At 36.2% G+C, this 20,780-nt stretch overlaps 4 protein-coding genes and 1 pseudogene across 4 annotated transcripts; 3 read left to right on the forward strand and 2 right to left on the reverse strand.

Moving 5' to 3' along the window:
* Positions 1–4,847: 4,847 nt before the first annotated feature.
* Positions 4,848–7,570, forward strand: LOC104731867 (uncharacterized). The gene is made up of 8 exons (XM_010451365.3): positions 4,848–5,187; positions 5,282–5,362; positions 5,617–5,670; positions 5,898–5,954; positions 6,069–6,140; positions 6,249–6,857; positions 6,942–7,013; positions 7,120–7,570. Exons 1-8 carry the CDS (start codon positions 5,074–5,076, stop codon positions 7,354–7,356), a joined length of 1,296 nt encoding a protein of 431 aa, XP_010449667.2. The 5' UTR covers positions 4,848–5,073; the 3' UTR covers positions 7,357–7,570.
* A 2,687-nt stretch (positions 7,571–10,257) lies between these two features.
* Positions 10,258–12,970, forward strand: LOC104731868 (beta-amylase 3, chloroplastic-like). Its single transcript, XM_010451366.3, has 4 exons — positions 10,258–11,224; positions 11,323–11,533; positions 11,623–11,733; positions 11,892–12,970. Exons 1-4 carry the CDS (start codon positions 10,692–10,694, stop codon positions 12,681–12,683), a joined length of 1,647 nt encoding a protein of 548 aa, XP_010449668.2. The 5' UTR covers positions 10,258–10,691; the 3' UTR covers positions 12,684–12,970.
* A 42-nt stretch (positions 12,971–13,012) lies between these two features.
* LOC104731869 (uncharacterized) lies at positions 13,013–13,597 on the reverse strand. The gene is made up of 2 exons (XM_010451367.3): positions 13,397–13,597; positions 13,013–13,276 (listed from the first exon to the last, which is right to left on the reverse strand). Exons 1-2 carry the CDS (start codon positions 13,462–13,464, stop codon positions 13,168–13,170), a joined length of 177 nt encoding a protein of 58 aa, XP_010449669.1. The 5' UTR covers positions 13,465–13,597; the 3' UTR covers positions 13,013–13,167.
* A 56-nt stretch (positions 13,598–13,653) lies between these two features.
* Positions 13,654–14,091, forward strand: LOC147930562 (putative small ubiquitin-related modifier 4 pseudogene; annotated as a pseudogene).
* Positions 14,092–14,317: 226 nt separating this feature from the next.
* LOC104731870 (uncharacterized) lies at positions 14,318–17,263 on the reverse strand. The gene is made up of 3 exons (XM_010451368.3): positions 15,875–17,263; positions 15,053–15,311; positions 14,318–14,898 (listed from the first exon to the last, which is right to left on the reverse strand). The coding sequence occupies exons 1-3, from the start codon at positions 16,978–16,980 to the stop codon at positions 14,731–14,733; spliced, it is 1,533 nt and encodes a 510-aa protein (XP_010449670.1). The 5' UTR covers positions 16,981–17,263; the 3' UTR covers positions 14,318–14,730.
* Between the last annotated feature and the right edge of the window lie 3,517 nt (positions 17,264–20,780).

Here is a 20,780-nt window from a genome sequence, read left to right on the forward strand (position 1 = left end):
AGAGGTAAGGTTTACTACTTTACTTTGTACTTCGATTGGTCGAGTTCAAGATTATAGCTATATATGTACTTCGATTTGGTCGAGTTCTAGGTTGGGGTTGTGACCTAGAATTCTGATTTACAGAATTAAAAACCACCTCTTTGTTAAATTTGCACAAAGAATTGTGATTTGGATGATTTAGGAGATGATAAATGTTGATCTCTGTTTAGCCGTCCAAAGATGTTTATTTCAGGCTGGCTATGGATGATTTGAGTAAAGCATGAACTCTTTTAAGATATATTTTAAGCATGTATGATATCCTGGTGTAGTAATTTTAGTTTCATGAACGACAGCAGTTCTTGATTATCACCGAGTGTGCTTGTATGGTTTTTTAATTTTTTATATGTAGACAGATAAGATAGAGAGTAGTAATGCTCGAAATTGGTCGAGTCCTTTGTTGTTTTATCTCTTAAAATCATTGCTCGAGCCTTATCTCTTAAAATCATTGGTCGAGTCCTTTGTTGTTTTATATCTTAAACTCATGTCATTGCTCTAGGTTTTGAGTTTATGTCTTCTGAGTTCTGAGTTCTGAGTTCTAAGTTCTGACAAAGGGTTGCTTTTGAATGTTTGCTGTAGATGGCGTCTTGTGATAATCCAATAGGGACAGACAATGATCCGATGGAGGTTGAAAGTGAAACTAACGATGATGAATTAGAGGGGACAGACATTGATGAGGTTAAGACACCTAGTTCTGGTAAGACTCGTAAGAAAAAAGGGAAAGAAGCTGAAAGAGTTAGTAAGGCAAGAAAGAAAGAAAGGTCGTATGTTTGGCAACATTTCACCAGAGTACAAAAGAAGAAAAACAAGTGTAGCTGCAATTATTCTGGAAGAGAATTGGGTTGTGCAACCAAGTCTGGAACTTCTACTCTGAGGAAACATGTTGAAAAGACATGCAAGGCATATAAGGTATGGCTAAGTGCTAATAAAGATAGTGTTCAAACTGTTTTAACTCCTGATGGTGTTGATAGTAATATTAGAGTGAGTAAGGTCAGTGAGGCATTGTTTAGAGAAGCTGCTAATGAAATGTTGGTTCTAGCTGAGTTACCACTAGCTTTCGTTGAGTGCTTAGCTTGGAGACATTTCTGTTCTAAAGTTCAGCTGTATAAACTGCATTCTAGAAGAACGGCTACAAGAGACATTGTCGAGATTTATGTGAAGAAGAAGGCATTGATGAAAAAAAATCTTGAGCACAACAAACAGAGATTGTCTTTGACTACAGATATATGGGTTGCTCCCACTACTGGAGCTAGTTATATGGTAATAACAGCTCATTTTGTTGATGATATGTGGAGATTAAGGAAGATGATCATAGGATTTAAGAATGTTTCTTATCATAAGGGTGGAACAATTAGTAATTGTCTTATGGACTGTTTGGAAGAGTGGGGCATACAAAGAATATTTTGTATCACTGTTGATAATGCTACAGCTAACACTTCAACTATGACTAAGTTCAAGACAACAATGATGGATAAGTATGGAAGTGATGCATTGATACTGAAAGGTGAATATTTGCATTTGAGATGTGCTGCTCACATACTGAATCTTGTTGTAAAGGAAGGATTGCATGATATAAATAGCAGCGTGGAGGCTATTTGCAATGGAATACAATATGCGAGATCTACATCAAATAGGCTCAAGGCCTTTGATTTTTTGTGTGGAATCAGGAAAACTTAGAAGGGGAAGCCTGCCTTTAGATGTGAAGACCAGATGGAAATCTACCTATCTCATTATAGAACAAGCTTTAAAATTTAGAGTTGCATTTGAGAGGATGGAGGCTGAAGATAAACCCTACAATGACCACTTTCAGGAGAAAGTGGATGGACATAAAAGAGTTGGGCCAGCATTGAAATCGGATTTGGATTCAGCTGAGAGGTTTGCTCAAATTCTTGGCATCTTTTATAAGTCTACATTGGTTCTTTTAGCTTCTATGACTGTTGCTGCTCATAAACTCTATAATGAGATAGTCTATGTTATGAGAAACATTACCATTTTAGGCACAACAGGAGATGATGATGACATGCATAAGAAAGCGACATCCATGTTAAAAAAGTTGGAGAAGTATTGGAATCCATTTGGTGATAAGGTTGAGATGAACAGACTTGTGATAGTAGCAAGTGTGTTTGACCCAAAGAAGAAAATGAAGTTTGTTGAGCTATGTTTTGATAGGTTTTATGGTAAAAGCAGTGTGGAGTCTACTCATCTGTCTGATTCAATGAAGAATATCTTGAAAGATTTGTATGATGAGTATACCAGAGCCAGTTTGTTGAATAAAAGTAGTGATGGGCCATCTTCTCACTCATGGTATGCGGCTCAAGATCAGTTTGATACTGATATTAATGAAAGACGAGCTCCTGTTGGATATGAAGATATGGCTGAGATCTTTGATGATATGGTGAAAGAAACGGGGATTCATACTTCTTATAATGAGTTGGATATGTATTTGAAAGAGGATGTGGAGATTTCAAATATTCTAAAAGGTTCAGAGTATGATTTGTTATCATGAAGGAGGGTCAACAGTGGAAAGTATCCAGTTCTATCATTGATAGCTAAGGATATACTTGCAATGCAAGTGTCTTCCGTAGCATCGGAATCTGCTTTTAGTACAAGTGCTAGAGTTTTGGTTCCAAGCAGAAGTTGTTTGACACATTATATGATCGAAGTGTTGATATGTACTGAACAGTGGCTAAAATGTGAGATTTATATCAATGACAAAGGAGTCTCAACCATTCAATAACTTCTTTCTGAGATTGAGTTGCAAGATGATCTTATGAGAGGTACTTTTTTTCTTTTAGTTCAGTTTTAATCTCTTAATAATGTTTCATGTTTGATTGATTTCTAACATTATGTCTTCGATTTTCTACAGAGTTTGAACCTGATTTCAACGTTTAAGATCAAAGACTGAAAGATCAGTAGAGTGACTGATTGAGGGAGTGAGCTATTGAGGTAATTCTCATAGAATTATACGCTCGGCCATATATTGTTCTCTTAGTCTCTTACGGTTGAGTGTATAGTTTACCAATGGATTGATATTGTTCTGTGTTTTTTATTGTATTAGGTCCAGGAGGAGAGCAAAACCAAGCCATCATTGTGTTTTGTTTTCCATTTTCCTACTACTTATTTGTTTTAATGTCATGACTCATGAGTCATTAGACTTGGATTTGTTGTTTTGGCAAGAACTTGAAAACTCTTCTTTAGTTTCTACTATCTAGTACTGTTTCTCTCATTTGTATGACTTGGAATGTTGGATTTCATGGATGAATTCTATTATGATATTATCTATTGAGTATTGTGTCAAATTTGCAGAAATAGGTGCTTGTACTGGTTAAGAGTCTTAAGACGTTTTAGTAGTCTTTCGGGTATAAGGGCAAATTTTTGGTTTTTGGGTAGAAAATTAGTTTATTCGGGTAGCAAATTAGTGTATTCGGGTAGCCATAACCTGAACCTATATGGAACCGATTTTTTCGGGTTTTTTCCAGATATTAGAATTCATATCCGAACCGATCCGAACCCGAGAAGACCCGACCCGAACCGAAACCAATTTTTTAGGTTTACTCTATTAGGTTCTATACTCATATACCCGATAACCCGAATCCGATCGGGTTTTACCCGAACCCGAACCCGATATCCGAATGCCCAAGACTACTATTAAGCCTTTGCTAAAAATTAACGAAACAACCATTTTCCAGCAGGAGTGAACAACAGTTACAAATGGGGAAAAAAACTTAAAAATACCTCATCTATTTTTTATTTGGAAGTTTAATACCTCCTCTTTTTTTGTTGGAAGAAAAATACTTCATTTAATTAAAACGTGTGATTTAATATTCAAACTAATAAATTTTGTTAGTTTTCATACTTACGATTTTTTGACAAAAATAAAATTCCATTTTTACCCTTACTATATTAATTAATAATTAATTTTAAATGACTTGGTATTAATTTATGGACAATTCTTGGATTCACCCCCACTTAATTTAGGAAAAAAATTATTAATTAAAGATCTGTACATCATTCAATTTTAAAGTTATTAATTCTAAACATTATATTATAGTTTTTAATTATAATATGTAAATCTAAATTACTTTTTTATAAATCCAAACCGACATATAATTTTGTTTAATTATGTAATTTAAACCCTAATCATTTTTTATAAACCCAAATTGAAATACAATTTTGTTTAATTGTAAAATCTAAACCCTAACCCCTTTTTTATAAATCCAAACTGACATATAATTTGTTTTTAATTTTAAAATCTAAACCCTAACCCCTCTTTTATAAACCCAAACCGACATATAAATTTGTTTGATTGTAAAATCTAAACCCTAACCACTATTTGTATACCCAAACCGGCATATAATTTTGTTTAATTATAAAATCTAAACCCTAACCACTATTTTGTAAACCCAAACCGACATATAATTTCGTTTAATTGTAAAATCTAAACCCTAATCACACTTTTATAAACCCAAGAATTTTTCTTAATTTATAGGTTTATTTGAATTAAAATTAAGTTTATTTAATATTTCTTTTTATTAATTTTAATTCAAATAAAATTATAAATTAATACCATGTCATTTAAAATTAATTATTAATTGCTATAGTAAGGGTAAAAACGGAATTTTATTTTTGTCAAAAAATCGTAAGTATGAAACTAACAAAATTTATTAGTTTGAGTATTAAATCACACGTTTTAATTAAATGAGGTATTTTTCTTCCAACCAAAAAAAATGAGGTATTAAACTTCCAAATAAAAAATAGATGAGGTATTTTTAAGCTTTTTTCCCGTTACAAATGACCTGCACTGTCTTTATAATAAAAGTCACGCACGCGCTTTGTCCATTACAAATGGCAGAAAATCATTGAAAGAGGCGCGTATGGTGCTGAAATTATAAAAAAGGAAGTAAATATTCCAACTAACCAATTCTGTCTGTCTGTCTGGATCACAACTTTCTCTCTCTCACACACTCTTTTTAATCACAAAGTAAAACAATTATCTCCTTTCCGTGTGAGAGCTTTTTTTTTTGAGAGAGAGAGACAATGGACGGACTGATCAGAGGTTTGGTCGACGTGGCTATCGGAGGAAACGAACGTCGCGGTCGTGATGATGAAGACAACTCTAGGGACGAGAGATCCAGATCTTCTTGGGCTGATGTTCGTACTTCATCTCCACTTTTTTTTTTCTTTTTTTCTTTTTTTTAATCTAATGAACGATTCATCTTCTTTTATTCTTTTCTGGATCTGGCAGGTTGTTTCCGGTGAGGAGGAGGATCAGAATCGCGGAGGAGGATCGTCTCATCCTTCGCAAGGTCGACGCCAGAATGTAGAGGTAAGTAATCCAATATTCAAATTTGCGAATCAGGAAGAATCTCGGAATTTCAATAGATTTAGCTACAAACACACCATTCGTAGAACTGTAGAAGCTCATAGTCAGTTCAATCCAAGTGACATCATTGGCACTACTGAAATGTCGCATATTTTAGTCTACTCTGCATTACTACTGTTAGATTGTCTCTGATGAAAAAATAGCACTCTTAACTGTTTCAAGATCACCAATGTCGCGTTTTCGTTTCTGGGGCGTAGGAAAATCAATGGGAGAATACGGGAGAAAGGATTCCCACAAGGCATCCACGTAAGGTTTGTGATCATCAATACATTTCAACATTTTTTTAAGTAACGCATTTGAGTTTCAGTGACAATACTACTTAGCTAATCTTTGTGTACCAACAATGGAACCACTGAACCAGTGACAATTGAATCACTGTATTCAATTCTACTAAATAGATAATCTTGTGAAAATGATAGTTGTTACTGATCTCCAAAACAAGCCTTTTAATATTCGGCATTTTGATTTCCCCACGCAGGAGGAACAGGAAGAGAATACCTATGCGGCTAAAGTCACCCAGCAGCAAGACTTCTCGGTGAGATTTAACTTCATTTACCCTTTACAGTAGATGATCTTGAAAAGACGAATCAACCTAATGTCAGTTTTAGCATGTTAAGGATCTAACGTTTGCATTTGATTCCAAGTACAGGAGAGCCAGCAAGAGGACAATGACGGTTGGGAAACTGTAGGGAAAAAGAAACCTGCAAGGCAGTCGCATAAGGTTTGAAATTATGAAATCGAGATGGAGTACTCCTAATCTCTGAGTTTTAACCATTCGTCCAGTGATTTGATATGTGTTATCTCTCTCTCTCTCTCTCTCTCTCCGCAGGTCCAGAAGGAGCAATGGCAAGACTACAAACTCCCAGCGAGTGAACAACACTACTCAGACGATGTTGAAACTCATGGAAACCTAGAACCCTCTCAACTGGAGCTCTCAGGTCTCTCAGAAGCTTGCAACAAACTCTGGGAGCTCGATTCAAATCGCCTTGCTCCTGGAAACGATTATCAAATTGACTGTGGTGATGGGAAAAGGGTTCATGAGAGAGCCGATATGGCTGAAGGATTACTCTTCTCTTGGGTGAGCGATGAAGTCTTTAGAAAACCGACTTTCGCCAGATTCTGTTCGTTGCTTGACAACTATAACCCAAATGAAGGTTACAAAGAAGTAGTCACAGAAGAAGAGAGGCAAGAGCAAGCAGCTTTCGTTGAAGAAATTAGCAGAACCGCTGTGATCAAGTACCTTCACAAGTACCTTGTGATCAAGGACGTTGCTCCTGGAAGCTACCAAGAGTTCAAGAGAATGTTGACAAGTCTCTGGTTCGATCTCTATGGCCGTGGAGGTACCTCTGGCTCGTCTTCTGCGTTTGAGCATGTCTTTGTTGGGGAGATCAAACAATCTGGTGGAGAACAGGTCTCCGGATTCCATAACTGGCTTCAGGTAATGAATCCAAACCTCTGGAGACCGCCGAATCTAAACATTAAAACTTACAAAAGATTAAACTGGAGCTCTCTTTTATTGTAGTTTTACTTGGAGGAAGCCAAAGGAACTGTAGATTATCAAGGCTATATATTTCCCCGACGTCGCGGTGAAATTGTAAGTACCATAAGCTTCGTCCAACGCTACACATATGTCCTCCAAATATATAAGTACTTCAGAACAGGTGACTAACCGAGAGCTCATACTTTTGATTCATATGCAGCCTGATTCAGAGACTCAGCTGCTAACAATCCAATTCGAGTGGAACGGTGTTCTAAAATCAGTCTCAAGTACGCTAGTAGGAGTAAGTCCAGAGTTCGAGTTGGCTCTATACACAATGTGTTTCTTCATGGGCAGAGAAGAAAACCACATTCAGTTGGGTCCATACAATGTCAATGTCAAATGTTACCGACTTGGCAACAACCGTATTGGTTCAGCTTTCCCCATTGCAGAATCTTGAAACCTCTCTTGATGTCTCTGAACAAAATATCTGCCTAATACTGTGTATTTGAATTATTATTATTGTTGTTGTTGTCACATCTTGCTGTCTGCATGTGTCGACTTGAAATATCTTCTTGTGATATTTCCTTGGATATTTATGGGAAACCATGTCTTGTACTTTCTGAAAATTATACAACAAAAGAGGAAATGTGAGAGAAAATATCTTCCAATAATTTCTATTTTGAAGAGATATTATTTATTTGGTTTTGCTAAAAGATAAACTCGTTAGCTTATATTTTATGTGAATGTTTCACTTATATCACATCACAAGGCAGAAAAATATCTTGGCGACAATGACAAGCCAAAGCTCAATGTTCTGAATTTTTTAGTTTTACAACTTCAACTTAAGTCTAGACGATGATACTCAGTGACCATTGAGCTAACCATGAAACCAAAAAAAACAGCTTGACCTTTGCTTATAGAAACATTCACTCAGCCCAATCAAGTTTACACATCTCAACCAAGAATGCTCACCACTGATACCATTATTTCAAATCTAAACAAGACATCATGAGATCACACAATTTCTCACCCCAATCATAGAATATTCCTTACTATGGAGAAAGTTAAAGACAGAAAATTCAGAAGCCTAAATAAGATGTCGACCAAAAGAAGTGAGGTGGGTAAAAAAGAGAGAAAGAAAAGAGGTTGGGTGGGTAATCAAGTAGGTTACGTGGAGAAAAGATAGCAACGCATTTAAAAATAGAAACATTCAACGTTAAGGGACCAACCACACCACACCACAAATTTTGGAATTTTGCTGATGCCTGTGTGAAAACAGGTCCACAAGCTTTGTACTTTTTACATCATCGGTCCATAATAATGCTCAAGTCTTTCCATGGACAGAGATAATCAAGAAAAAGTATTAACTTCTTCACCTTAAAAAGATCTACGAAAATGACTATGAGATTCTTACCTCAAAAGCCAATATCAACATCCACCCATTCTTCCACTCGTCACAATCATGATTTTCTTACACCTTAGAGTTTAGAGACATATACTCACAACAAAGCCTGTGTCTGTTTCAAATTCTTGACCGCAAATGTCACAACATGCATATATCATTGTTAACAGAGCAAAACCAGAAAAACACAAGCATATGTATCATATATAATTAGCAAGACAATACAATAGTATTTGAATCAACATTAAGGATTAATGATTGTGAATGAGGAAGTTGAAGACTTTATACAAAACAAAACTTGTTTATAACTTCAAAAAACATACCAACTAGGATTCGTAGAGCGTACCTGTTTGAGTCAATGTCCAGTGTCGTCCCCGCCTTCTGAATAAAAAAGCACAAGCCAAAATGAGAAGGTGCCAAAGGTGATAAGGATCAATTCCTACCATTCAAAATATTAATGGTGGGAATTAGAAACGAGAGAAAACTAAACTCCTTGATGAGGAAATAGCCAAAACCCGCAATCTTCGTCACCTGAATAAAGACCACCAAACTGTCACTTTCAATGAGTCATCAAGAAAAAGAGAGAGAGAGAGAGAGAGATTCTCTAATAACATTTGCAGTCGACAAGGATTCTCTAATGCATCAAAAGCATCTCCAATAAAACAAACAAACACTTGAAACTCACATGTGTAATAAACAAGATCAAAGCCTTAAGTATTAAGCATTCCATACACTACTGGTCAACTTTTGACAAATGAACTAAAGTAACATAGTGTCAATTTCAGTGGAGCAGATTGAACACAAATCAACAAGGTCTCTTAATACATGAAAGTCTTGTTGTCCCGGTATAACAACATATTGAAGATAGAGTATATGCACTACATACCATAAAAATGGAAAATATTTAACAAACTACCATGGGACCCACAATCTATTCTCTCTTCATATACAATTACTTTTATACCCATTACATATATTACATGTTATTTGTTTAAATATCATGTTATTTTTGTTTTTTGAACGAAATTATATATCAGTTTGGGTTCACAAATGAAATAGTTAGGGTTTAAAGTTTACAATTAAAACGAAATTATATGTCGGTTTGGGTTCACAAATGAGATTGTTAAGGTTTAGATTTTACAATTAGAACGAAATTATATGTCGGTTTGGGTTCACAAATAAGATGGTTAGGGTTTAGATTTTACAATTAGAACGAAATTATATGTCGGTTTGGGTTCACAAATAAAATGGTTAGAGTTTAAATTTTACAATTAGAACGAAATTATATATCGGTTTGGATTCACAAATGAGATGGTTAGGGTTTAGATTTTACAATTAGAACCGAATTATATGTCAGTTTGGGTTCATAAATGAGATATAAAATATAAATATTACATGCTATTTTAAAAAATTTCACGTAATCTTTCATTTCTACATTACAATAAAATAAGAAAAGGGTGATTTTGTCTTTTTACTCCCAAAAAACGTGGGTCCCATGGTATTCTCCTATTAAAAAAAATTGTTGTACTATTCTCTTAAATAACTTTTAGAATTGTGGTATTTATTTAATTAACCCTTGAAGATATAAACAGAATGCAGCTAGGCACTTCAAAGGAAAATTTGACAAGAAATCTAAACTCTACATACAATTTGGCAGAATAACATAACCAGGCAAGATAAATCAGAAAAACATATCAATGGGTATGATAGGGAAAAAAAAAATCAAAGGCCATGAGAAGAAATTTTAAATAAATATTAGCTTTTATTAGAAGTCTATGGGTCAATGGATCTATCTGCTGCTTAGTTGGAAAACATAAACCTTACAGGAAAGTCCAACAAGGAGAAATAAAGCAAAGTTAATAGCCACCACAAGAAATTTCATGCTAAAAAAAATTCATTGCAACTTATCTTCTTATTCAAAATTAAAATCAAGAGACCTTAGGAATTTTCAACCACACGAACCATGTGTTCAAAGCCAAAGGTGAGTAGGAAAACCTATAGCTTATCTACATAATGCAAATATTATTCTCAAGGAATTATCTTTAATTAAAACTGCTGGACTACCAACGATTAAAAACTTGACTAAAACTAAAATCTCTACATTTGTAACGGAAGTGACATTTACACTTTTTCACTCTGATAGGTGTAAGAACCGTGTGATAAGTGAAAAACAAAACAAAAAAAAACTAAAGTAAGCAACCTTTTGTGATATTTTCTCTCCACTTTTTGAAAGTTTGTCCCCAAATCACAGCCAATCAATATTCTTTATAAATGTAAACACACAAACAGCATCTTCTATCAAACACACAAACAGCATCTTCTTCTCTCAAACACCAACAACTCTTTCTCTCTATCTTCATCTCTCAACAGAAGAAAGAAAAGAGAAAGCTATGGAGTTGACACTGAATTCCCCAAGTTCTCTTATCAAACGTAAAGACGCCAAGAGTTCCAGAAACCAAGAAAGTTCCTCTAACAACATGACCTTTGCGAAGATGAGGCCGCCAACATATCAGTTCCAAGCAAAGAACTCGGTGAAGGAAATGAAGTTCACTCATGAGAAGACCTACTCGCCAGAAAATGAAACCACTGAGAGATTTGAGAAGCTTCATGTTCTCTCATACCCACACCCCAAGAGCGACTCTAGTGTTCCTGTGTTTGTCATGTTACCGCTTGACACGGTAACAATGTCAGGACATTTGAACAAACCAAGAGCCATGAACGCCAGTTTGATGGCTCTTAAAGGAGCTGGTGTGGAAGGTGTAATGGTGGATGCTTGGTGGGGATTGGTGGAGAAAGATGGACCTATGAAGTATAACTGGGATGGCTATGCGGAGCTGATTCAAATGGTTCAAAGGCACGGTCTCAAACTCCAGGTCGTTATGTCTTTCCATCAATGTGGAGGAAACGTCGGAGACTCTTGCAGGTAATGAAGCAACTTTAGTTTCCAATCCAATTAGATCTCTGTCTCTCATTTCTAGCTTAGCTAATCCTCTATATTGTTTGCTCTCTCTTAAAATCTAGTATCCCCTTGCCCCCGTGGGTACTTGAAGAAGTCAGCAAGAACCCTGATCTTGTCTACACAGACAAATCTGGTAGAAGGAACCCTGAGTATATCTCCTTGGGATGTGATTCTGTGCCTGTCCTTAGAGGAAGAACACCTATCCAGGTCTACTCAGATTTCATGAGGAGCTTCCGTGACAGATTCGATAATTACATTGGAGGAGTTATTGCGGTAAGCAGAAATCTAGACTACTAACTGTATCATGAGCAATTCATACAGTGACCTTAGCTAACTGTATCATCATTTGTCATGTATTGCAGGAAATTCAAGTGGGAATGGGACCTTGTGGAGAATTGAGATACCCATCATACCCTGAGAGCAATGGGACATGGAGATTTCCCGGAATTGGAGAGTTCCAGTGCTATGATAAGGTAATATAAACCAGCAGGAAAAAAAAGCCTTATATTCACAAGAACATTAGTTAAGAGATTAGACAAATACCAGAGAAGAAGATAATGTATACTTATGCATACCATATAATCTTATACTCCATACACTTCTTCTAACAAATGATACTTCTCTATTGCAGTATATGAAATCGTCACTTCAAGCATATGCTGAATCAATCGGGAAAACTAACTGGGGAACAAGTGGACCTCATGATGCCGGCGAGTACAAGAATCTCCCAGAAGAGACTGAATTTTTCCGCAGAGACGGAACATGGAACAGCGAGTATGGAAAGTTTTTCATGGAATGGTACTCTGGGAAGCTACTAGAACACGGAGACCAACTCCTATCTTCAGCAAAAGGAATCTTTCAAGGATCCGGAGCAAAGCTATCAGGAAAGGTAGCAGGAATTCACTGGCACTACAACACCAGGTCACACGCAGCTGAGCTAACCGCTGGATACTACAACACAAGGAACCATGACGGGTATCTACCAATAGCTAAGATGTTCAACAAACATGGGGTCGTGCTCAACTTCACCTGTATGGAGATGAAAGATGGAGAACAACCAGAACACGCAAACTGCTCACCAGAAGGTCTGGTAAAGCAAGTACAGAACGCAACAAGGCAGGCTGGAACGGACCTAGCAGGGGAGAACGCGCTAGAACGATATGACTCGAGCGCGTTCGGACAAGTGGTAGCAACAAATAGGTCAGATTCCGGAAACGGGTTAACCGCATTTACATACCTAAGAATGAACAAGCGGTTATTTGAGGGTCAAAATTGGCAGCAGTTAGTGGAGTTTGTTAAGAACATGAAGGAAGGTGGCCATGGGAGGAGACTCTCAGAAGAAGACACAACTGGAAGTGACCTTTATGTTGGATTTGTCAAAGGCAGGATCGCTGAGAATGTCGAGGAGGCTGCTCTAGTGTAATTCCCCACATAGGTACATATAGTGTGGTCTATTGTTGTATTTGTATTCCTAAATCTGCTAAAATAAATAAATAGAGAGATGAGAGTGACCAAAGAAAAAGAAAAGATCAATCCAGTAGAGTGTTAAAGCTATAGATTTGCACAATTCTGGGTTAGAGTCAGAGCAAAGAGAAGCCAAAATCAAGATAATGTACCCTTAGATTGCAGTTAGAACTGTGTATCCTATTGAGTTTTCCTTGTCCATCTTCAATCTCTTATCTCAAATAATATTTGCATTTTTTTCTCCTATAATCTTATCTCAATCAATATGCATCACTCCTTCAAACAATGTTGTTGTAATCTTTCATACTTAAATTAACTCATGAACACATCGTTTATACAATAATCATGAACATTCTGGAAATTTCACAGGAAAATGAATCGAAATCGGAAACTAACTTAGCAACACAGATAACGAAATCGCCTGGGAAATCGGAATGTCTAACTCAGGAATGTGGTGGAGTAGAATCAGAATTGGAACTTCCACGACGGAGCTCTTCGATTAAACCGCCGAGCTCTTTTCTCGCGGACTCTCTACCAAACATGAATCCATACCTGGAAAGCGAATAAAAAGAAGACTGTATAAACCCTAAAAGTGAAGACATGAAGAGAGAGAGAAGAATCGAGAAATTAAGAGGAGGAGCTAGTGAGAGAGATGAAAATTGAATTACTCACCAGCATGAGACGGCGGAGAATACGCCGGAGATTGCAACCGTTTGGATCAACGAGAACGATTTCTGCATTTTTTCTTTTATGTTTGGGGGAATTCAATTTTCCGATCAACGAGGATTAAAAAAGAGTAAGAGCGGGAGAGAATCACTTGGTGGGCCTACGCTAATATTTGAGCCCAGCCTACGCTAATATTTGAGCCCAGCCCATTTAACTCTTTTCTTTTGACATTCTGTCGTAATACTGTTCTGAGCCAAAAAAAAATGTCCGAAGAAGGTAGCCAAGTCGGCGACAACACTTCAACCCTGCAATCGAAGGTGCGATCTAAGACAAATCGTCCAAAGATCGCTCCTTATGATCTGAGCAGAGTTTATGAAACAAGTAAGGTGAAAAAAGAAAGGGAAAAGCCTAAAGTTGCCTCGGAGTCGTCTACCCATGTTACTCTAAACGTCAAGGGTCAGGACGAGGATAGGGTTCGAGTGTTTAAGGTGAGAAGGAACGCTAAGTTGCTTAGGTTGATGGAACATTACACCGAAATGAGAGGCGTCGAGTGGAACACGTTTCGCTTTCTATTGGATGGTTCTAGGATTCGAGAGTATCATACACCGGATGAGCTGGAGCTTAAGGATGGAGATGAAATTGACGCAATGTTGTATCAACTAAGTGGTTCTGCTCCATCTTCTATAATTTTTACAGTTTAGGTTTTTATAGTGTGGATATAGTACGCAGATTCAGATTTCTAATTCCATATCTTATATATAACCACCCCCGAACGTTAATATGTATGACCGTTTTTGTTGTACTTGAACCTAGTCATACACCAGATATCTTTAATCTTCTCTTGTTGGGTTTTGGGTTTTGTCAAGTTGATTTGTATCTGGAATTCTCATGTCATCTTGACATCTTGTAATTGTATCTAACGAAATCTAGTAAAACGAGGTGTTATTTTCACACGTTGTAAAAGTAAGACAATGTTTTGTTGCTTCTCTCTTACATGGGTTACGCTTGTTACAAAGATTTTTTGTTAACAGACAACATTGCTTACTCTTCAACAACCTATGTACAGTTTAAACTTCAAAGCCAGCCTGCTCATAAAACAAGTGGAGGAAAAGAAAAAGTAAACCTGTATTACTTGCTCCATAGCCAGATCTCTTACTTATTACTTATGAGATCTTGACATTGGTTCCAAGTGGTTCACCTTCAAGAAAATCTCCACGGAGATTGCGAATTTTGACTGTGTTCTCTAGACGTCTCTCTTTCACTCTTGTGTCTTGCGAAGAAGTTCGAGGTATGGTCATGAGTCATGACTGCGATTATGTCAAAATCTTTGCCACAGGAACTCACAAGGGATCGTCCCCACTACTACAATGAAATGTTTGGGTTTGGACAGCCTTCGTCGCAGCAACTCTAGCAGCGTTTGCTGCTCGGTTTGCGACCATCACTGCTCTGTTCACTCTCTCTTCAACTTTCACAACTTCACGTGCTTTATCGGCTGCTTTCCTTGCTTGCTGTTGATCAAAGAGAGAGAGGGAGAAGGATCAAATCTCATGTGGGTGTTTATGTTCAATTTGCTTACAAATGTAATCTCTTTCAGGAGATGAACAAAAATTATAGTACGTAACTTAATAAATTTGAGCAGGAGTAAGATAGATTATAAGATACCTGGACAGTGTCGAGAACCTTGGAATGACTGATGGAAAACGATGAATCAGGACGAGTGGTCTGCTCGGTAGGACAGCTGAGAACTCCGTCTTCCCAGTGGCCTGCCTGTGTCTCACCATTTCTGAACGTGTACATACCAAGCCCTTGCCTTCTCCCCTCATGCCAAGCTCCTTCATACCGATGCCCGTTTCCAAATTGATACACTCCAAAACCATGCATCCTGTCTGCAAAATACTCCCCAGCATATGTATCACCATTTCTGCAAGAGAGAGAAGTGGCTTCAAGTCAGATAGGTATATCACTTAATAACAGAAGACAGTGATGAATGCAATTGTATATATCCAAGCTCAAGTCAGCAACAAATAAGCTTGAGCCTTGATTCCCCCTAGACTTATAATTGTCTGAAACATAAGAATAACCGTGGCTAGAGAAGACAGCCAACAAAAAAACTTTTGGTTGAGATGCAAAATGAACTGAAAGCCAGAATCTTTCAAAGGGTAATCTCATGCAATTACTAATGCCAGTAACAATCAAGCTTAAAATAAAAGGGTGAGAGACGCCAACAGTAGAGGGTATTAGGCAGTACACCAATCTATCAACAACTCAAGATCGAAAGCCATAAATTTTAAGAACATCCCACGAGCAACATAGACATGAACCTAAACACAGCATCATAAAAGTAGAAGTAAAGCCTTAACTTTCAAAAACCACACTTACTTCAATTCCAAACCAGTCACACTAAAACGTCAATAGCATAGGACTAAAAAGTTAACCCTAAGCTAAACCATTTCTGCAAAAGTTAAAAACTGAAGAATATCTCACCTGAAATGATAATGACCAAGGCCATGTTTGACACCCCATTTAAACTCTCCAACAAAACGACTACCATCCTCAGAGGTATACACACCACAGCCATGGCTCTGTCCATTAGACCACTCACCAGCATACACATCCCCTGTATAAAACCTATAGATTCCAGTTCCATGTCTCATCCCTTGCCTGTATTGACCTCTGTACCTACTTCCTTTAGCCCAAGTTTCTACTCCATATCCATCATACTTCCCATCAATCCAATCCCCTTCATATTTACCCTTCATAGAATAGTAATAAACACCACTCCCTGAACACTTCCCCTTATGAAACTCTCCCTCGTAAACATCACCAGAGCTGTACTTCTGAACCCACGAGCCAGAGTTAGTCTTCTTCTCAGTCACAGGCTTCGACCCAATTGACCAAACAACATGTTTAGTACTCTCCTGAGATGTAGACGAGGATCTGGTAGGGGTAAGCTTGAGAGACAGCAACCGAGCGATAATCAAACGAATCGAAGGTAAGTGAGGAAGAGCGAACTTGAGAGAGATCGAGAGGACGAAAGAGAAAGCGATAATCGAAAAGACGAAAAGAAGGAAGAATCTGAAACTAATCAACAAGAAGAAGATGTAAAGAGGAGGCACAGAGAGAAGAAGTAAGAAACGAAGATGGAAACATATCAAACGGACTCTAAGAACATGACGGAGAAGCTTCTGATTAGTCGCTGATGGGATCGATGGAAGAGATGAAGAGAACCATGACAAAAGATACGACGGACAATAAGACGAAATCGAACCAAAGCTTCCGCGTTGTCTTCTGAAATCGTCAACGTTGAACGGATTAGAAGATCGAACCACCACAGGTCTCTTAGAAGTAAGATTCCGAGAAGACGAATCTGGGATTTCAACCGTCAGATGATGACGACTCTGAGCTTGTTGAACTTGATTGTTGAACCCACCAATGTCAGGGGTGAGAATCTCAGGTACTTGAAGAGGACGATGATGATGATGTTTAATCTTAGGTTTGGGATCCAAATCGGAGGAAGTAGATGATAAACAACCGGCGGTTTCTTTTCCGATGTACCGCCGTTCTGCTACAGTTGAATTCTTCAGATGCATTTACATACAGAATCTGGAGATTGAGAGATTAGGGTTTCTTAATAAAAATTAGGGTTTCTGTGATCTCAAAGAGACAGTATTGCTTTTTTGTTGTTGTTGTTGTTGGTTCTCTTTAAACTGTGTTTCTCTAATTTTCAGGAAATGATGAAGAACGAGCTCAGTTTTGAAGCTAAGGTAAAGATAGCTTTGTTAAATAAAGCCCTCGTGTTTTGGTTTTATTTACAGATATTGCCATTCGTTTGCCCCCCCCACTTGATCCTCAAGTTTTAAGTTTTAATAATGTGAGGTTAGTTAAATCTCTTTCGTCATTAATCAAGAGTGTATTATTCTCTAAGATACCCCCAAAAGACTCTATTTTAGTTTAATTAATTAAAACTAAATATACTTAGCGATTCAATGTTCTTCAAACATTTAATGCCGTACATAAATTTTTAAAATTCAAAGTCCTTAAACTTTCCTACGAGTATTAAAAATAGTACTATTCTAGGTAAACTAATTGTGTCAATTGCTTGTAGAAATGGCAAGAAAATGAACCTTTAATTATGTTTATCCGGATGGTTTTTTGTTGAATTGAGACTTCTTGTTTTGCTTGTACGGTCCTAATTCTACGTGTCTGCCATTAGCATTACAAACATTACCCTTTTCATGATTTTAATTATTATTTATTGATTATTGATATCGTTTTAAGCAAACATTATACATAAAAATATACAGTATAACCTTCAAGTCAGCCAATATTTAGCATGCATAATTCTAATGTTTTTAGGTAATGGTCTCATCTCGATAATCAATTATTGCAACTACTCATTTTATTCTCTTTGTATCCAAAATACAATTATTTGATTCATAACCAATTCATTGTATTATTCCCTCTGTTTCACAAAGAGTGTCATTTTGGCCTGATTTTTTGTTTCAAATTAAGTGTCATTTTAGATTTTCAATATAATATTAAGCATAAATTTACAACTTTAACCTCATATTCATTGAAGAATACCAAGAGGCAATATTAATTTTAAAGGTATAAGAGATATTTAAATATGTTTTCTTAATTTGTGTGTAAAGTGTCAAAATGACACTTATTATAAAACAGAGAGAGTATTATATTTTACATAACGACACATAATTATAATGAGAAGTATTGTTCTTATATAATTAAGTGTGATCTAACATAACTTAGTGTTTTTGACATAATTAGTTTTTGTTTGATTCTCGCCGTAGAGCAATTAGATTATTCAAGAAGTGTGGTTATACAAGAAACATCAAATATAGTAAATAACGAATATTATTAGTAAAAAAGAATATATTTCAATAATAATATAAAGGTTCTTAAACATAATTAACAACTAAACAACTAAACTGCAAAAAGAAAAAAACCTCACTCATACCTAAACTAGAAAAAGTCCAACTATGATTAAGATGTAATTTCAACTCCCTATATTTAAATCTATCATTATATTTGTAAATAATAATAGACCTTAATGTATAATTAACTTTAAAAAGTACTATCTATGAATTTAATATAGAAAAAGTTTGAATTAGTAATAGAAAAAGTCAAAATTCACTAGTAAATATTTCAAAGACGAGAAAGAGTCATAAAAAAAAAATCAACGTTTTTTCGTATTGTATTAAATTTAGGTTCATCATAGATATTACTATTAGATAAGTCGTTTGTAATGATAATTCTATATATTTATTTTCTTCCAGTGCACGTAAAGGAAGATGAGATTAGAAGCAGGGGTGGTCTTGTAATAACAGAAATGATAAAGAGGTAAGATGAGTCACTCTGCGTCTTTGAGCTGCTCATCTGAGGCCACGTGTCGGCAACAAAGCGGCTAATATCACCTAATGCCTCGAGACGATAAAAACGGCACCGTTCGATACCGATCCAATCGCAATGGAGAGAGATAGATAAGTGTTTGTGGCAACTTGACTTTCTAATAATATCTATCTCTATTTAGAAATAGAGAGAGATATATCATCCAAAAGTGCACAAGTCTCTATCCTTTTGTTATGGGCTCCTCAAACGCATCTTTCCAATGTAGATATCAAACAAAAGCCTTATATACAAAATATCGAATGATAAAAAGGTAACAAAGCTTTTGACCATAATAAGTAAATAATTGAATATGGAAAGGTAATAAAGCAAAACTAACGAGATAAGATCTATAAAATTGTGGTTTAATATAAAATTTGGAACATACAACGCAACATAATGATAAGTTTAAAGTATTTAAATTTTAAGTTATTATATAACATTCTTAAATGATCAATACTGTATATTTTTCATTTTGTAACAATATTATACGGTACACCTAAGTTCGCAATTTCTTTAGGCCTAATGTTTCTCAACGCTTTGCTTCCATAGTTCTCTTTTCCATATCTACGAAAGGAAAAAGACGATTACACAAAACTAGATAAACAAATTGATTTTGTATTCGAGTTGTGTGGTCAGAGTTCTTGTGGATACATTAATTTAATGTCGCAATACATTCTCGTTTCTTGACAATCAATATAGGAGCGTTTTAGCCAATCATACTACCAAGTGTCTGTTTTGTGAACAAGCGAATTAGGCCATATACAGAAAAAGAAAAAAAAATCAAAGCTATATAAAGGTGATTATGATAAGTGCGGTGTAATTATAAATTTATTAGATAAGGACTCGTCCCATGTACGGTTTTAAATTTTGTAAATAAAACTAAATTTTAACAAAAATTTATTGTACATTATTTATAAAAATTTGTTTGCTATAATATATTGATTTATATCTATATACAAATGTTTTATGCAGGGGCGGATCCAAGACAGTGAAAGGTGGGACACGTGCCCTACACTGTTTTTTTTTTCCTTATACAATTTATATTGGATATATATTTATTTTCCATCAGCTGAATTTTTTAAAAATGCCCCACCCTATTAAAAATAAAAGTTGTATCTTAAACTCATGTTAAAAACTAAACAAAATATTTCAGTAAATAATAATTAAATAAGAAGATTCTCATAGTAATTTTATTTCCTAAAACAAATGCCAACGATTTTTTTTTTTAACTCATTTTCAATAAATCAATGAAAGAATATAGAAGTACAGTGGAAACAAAAAGGAAGAAAAACGACACACTGTTAAAATCAATATAATGATTCATCCTCTTCAATCATCCTCAATTCGATCATGGAGCCATGCTAGACCACCGAGAGCAAGATATAACTGCAACCGTCCATCTTTGGTGACACTAGAGGCAATCGCCCTAGCCAACTCATTGGCTTTCGGTGAAGAGAGCTTAAAACAGAGCTCCCCCATCACCCGTATTCCTCTAGCAATGTTGTCAAGTTCAGAACGGTATCTTGGTCATTCTCCCGGCGTTTTAATCGCATCCACCGCAGCATGACAGTCTAACCAAATCTCACAAGAAGTAATATGGAGTGCATGTAAACTTTGCAGACACCATGTGACACAATTCAGTTCTGCAGAAATCATGTTTGATCTTGGCAAGAAAGCATCTCTAGCATGATATAACACATTCCCTTCGTGATCCCCTAAGACCCATGCTCCACCACAAAAAGAGGAATCATTCACCCAAGATGAGTGAAGATTACACTTTAAATGTCCCAAAGCTGGTCTTGACCAACGTTGAATGACACTTTTCCCTCTCTGAGCTTCATTGTTTTCAGCTAGACCAATTAGATGTTGCTGCTTTACCCATTCCTCTGAAGTTTCCAACGCAGTAGCAACCAGGATATGGTGATTTGGGATACGCTGAGAAAAAATGAATTTATTCCTAGCCTTCCAGATGCCCCATAAGATC

The sequence above is a fragment of the Camelina sativa genome, chromosome 12 (assembly GCF_030686135.1).
Source record: "Camelina sativa cultivar CO46 ecotype springtype chromosome 12, ASM3068613v1".
Lineage (NCBI taxonomy): Eukaryota > Viridiplantae > Streptophyta > Magnoliopsida > Brassicales > Brassicaceae > Camelina > Camelina sativa.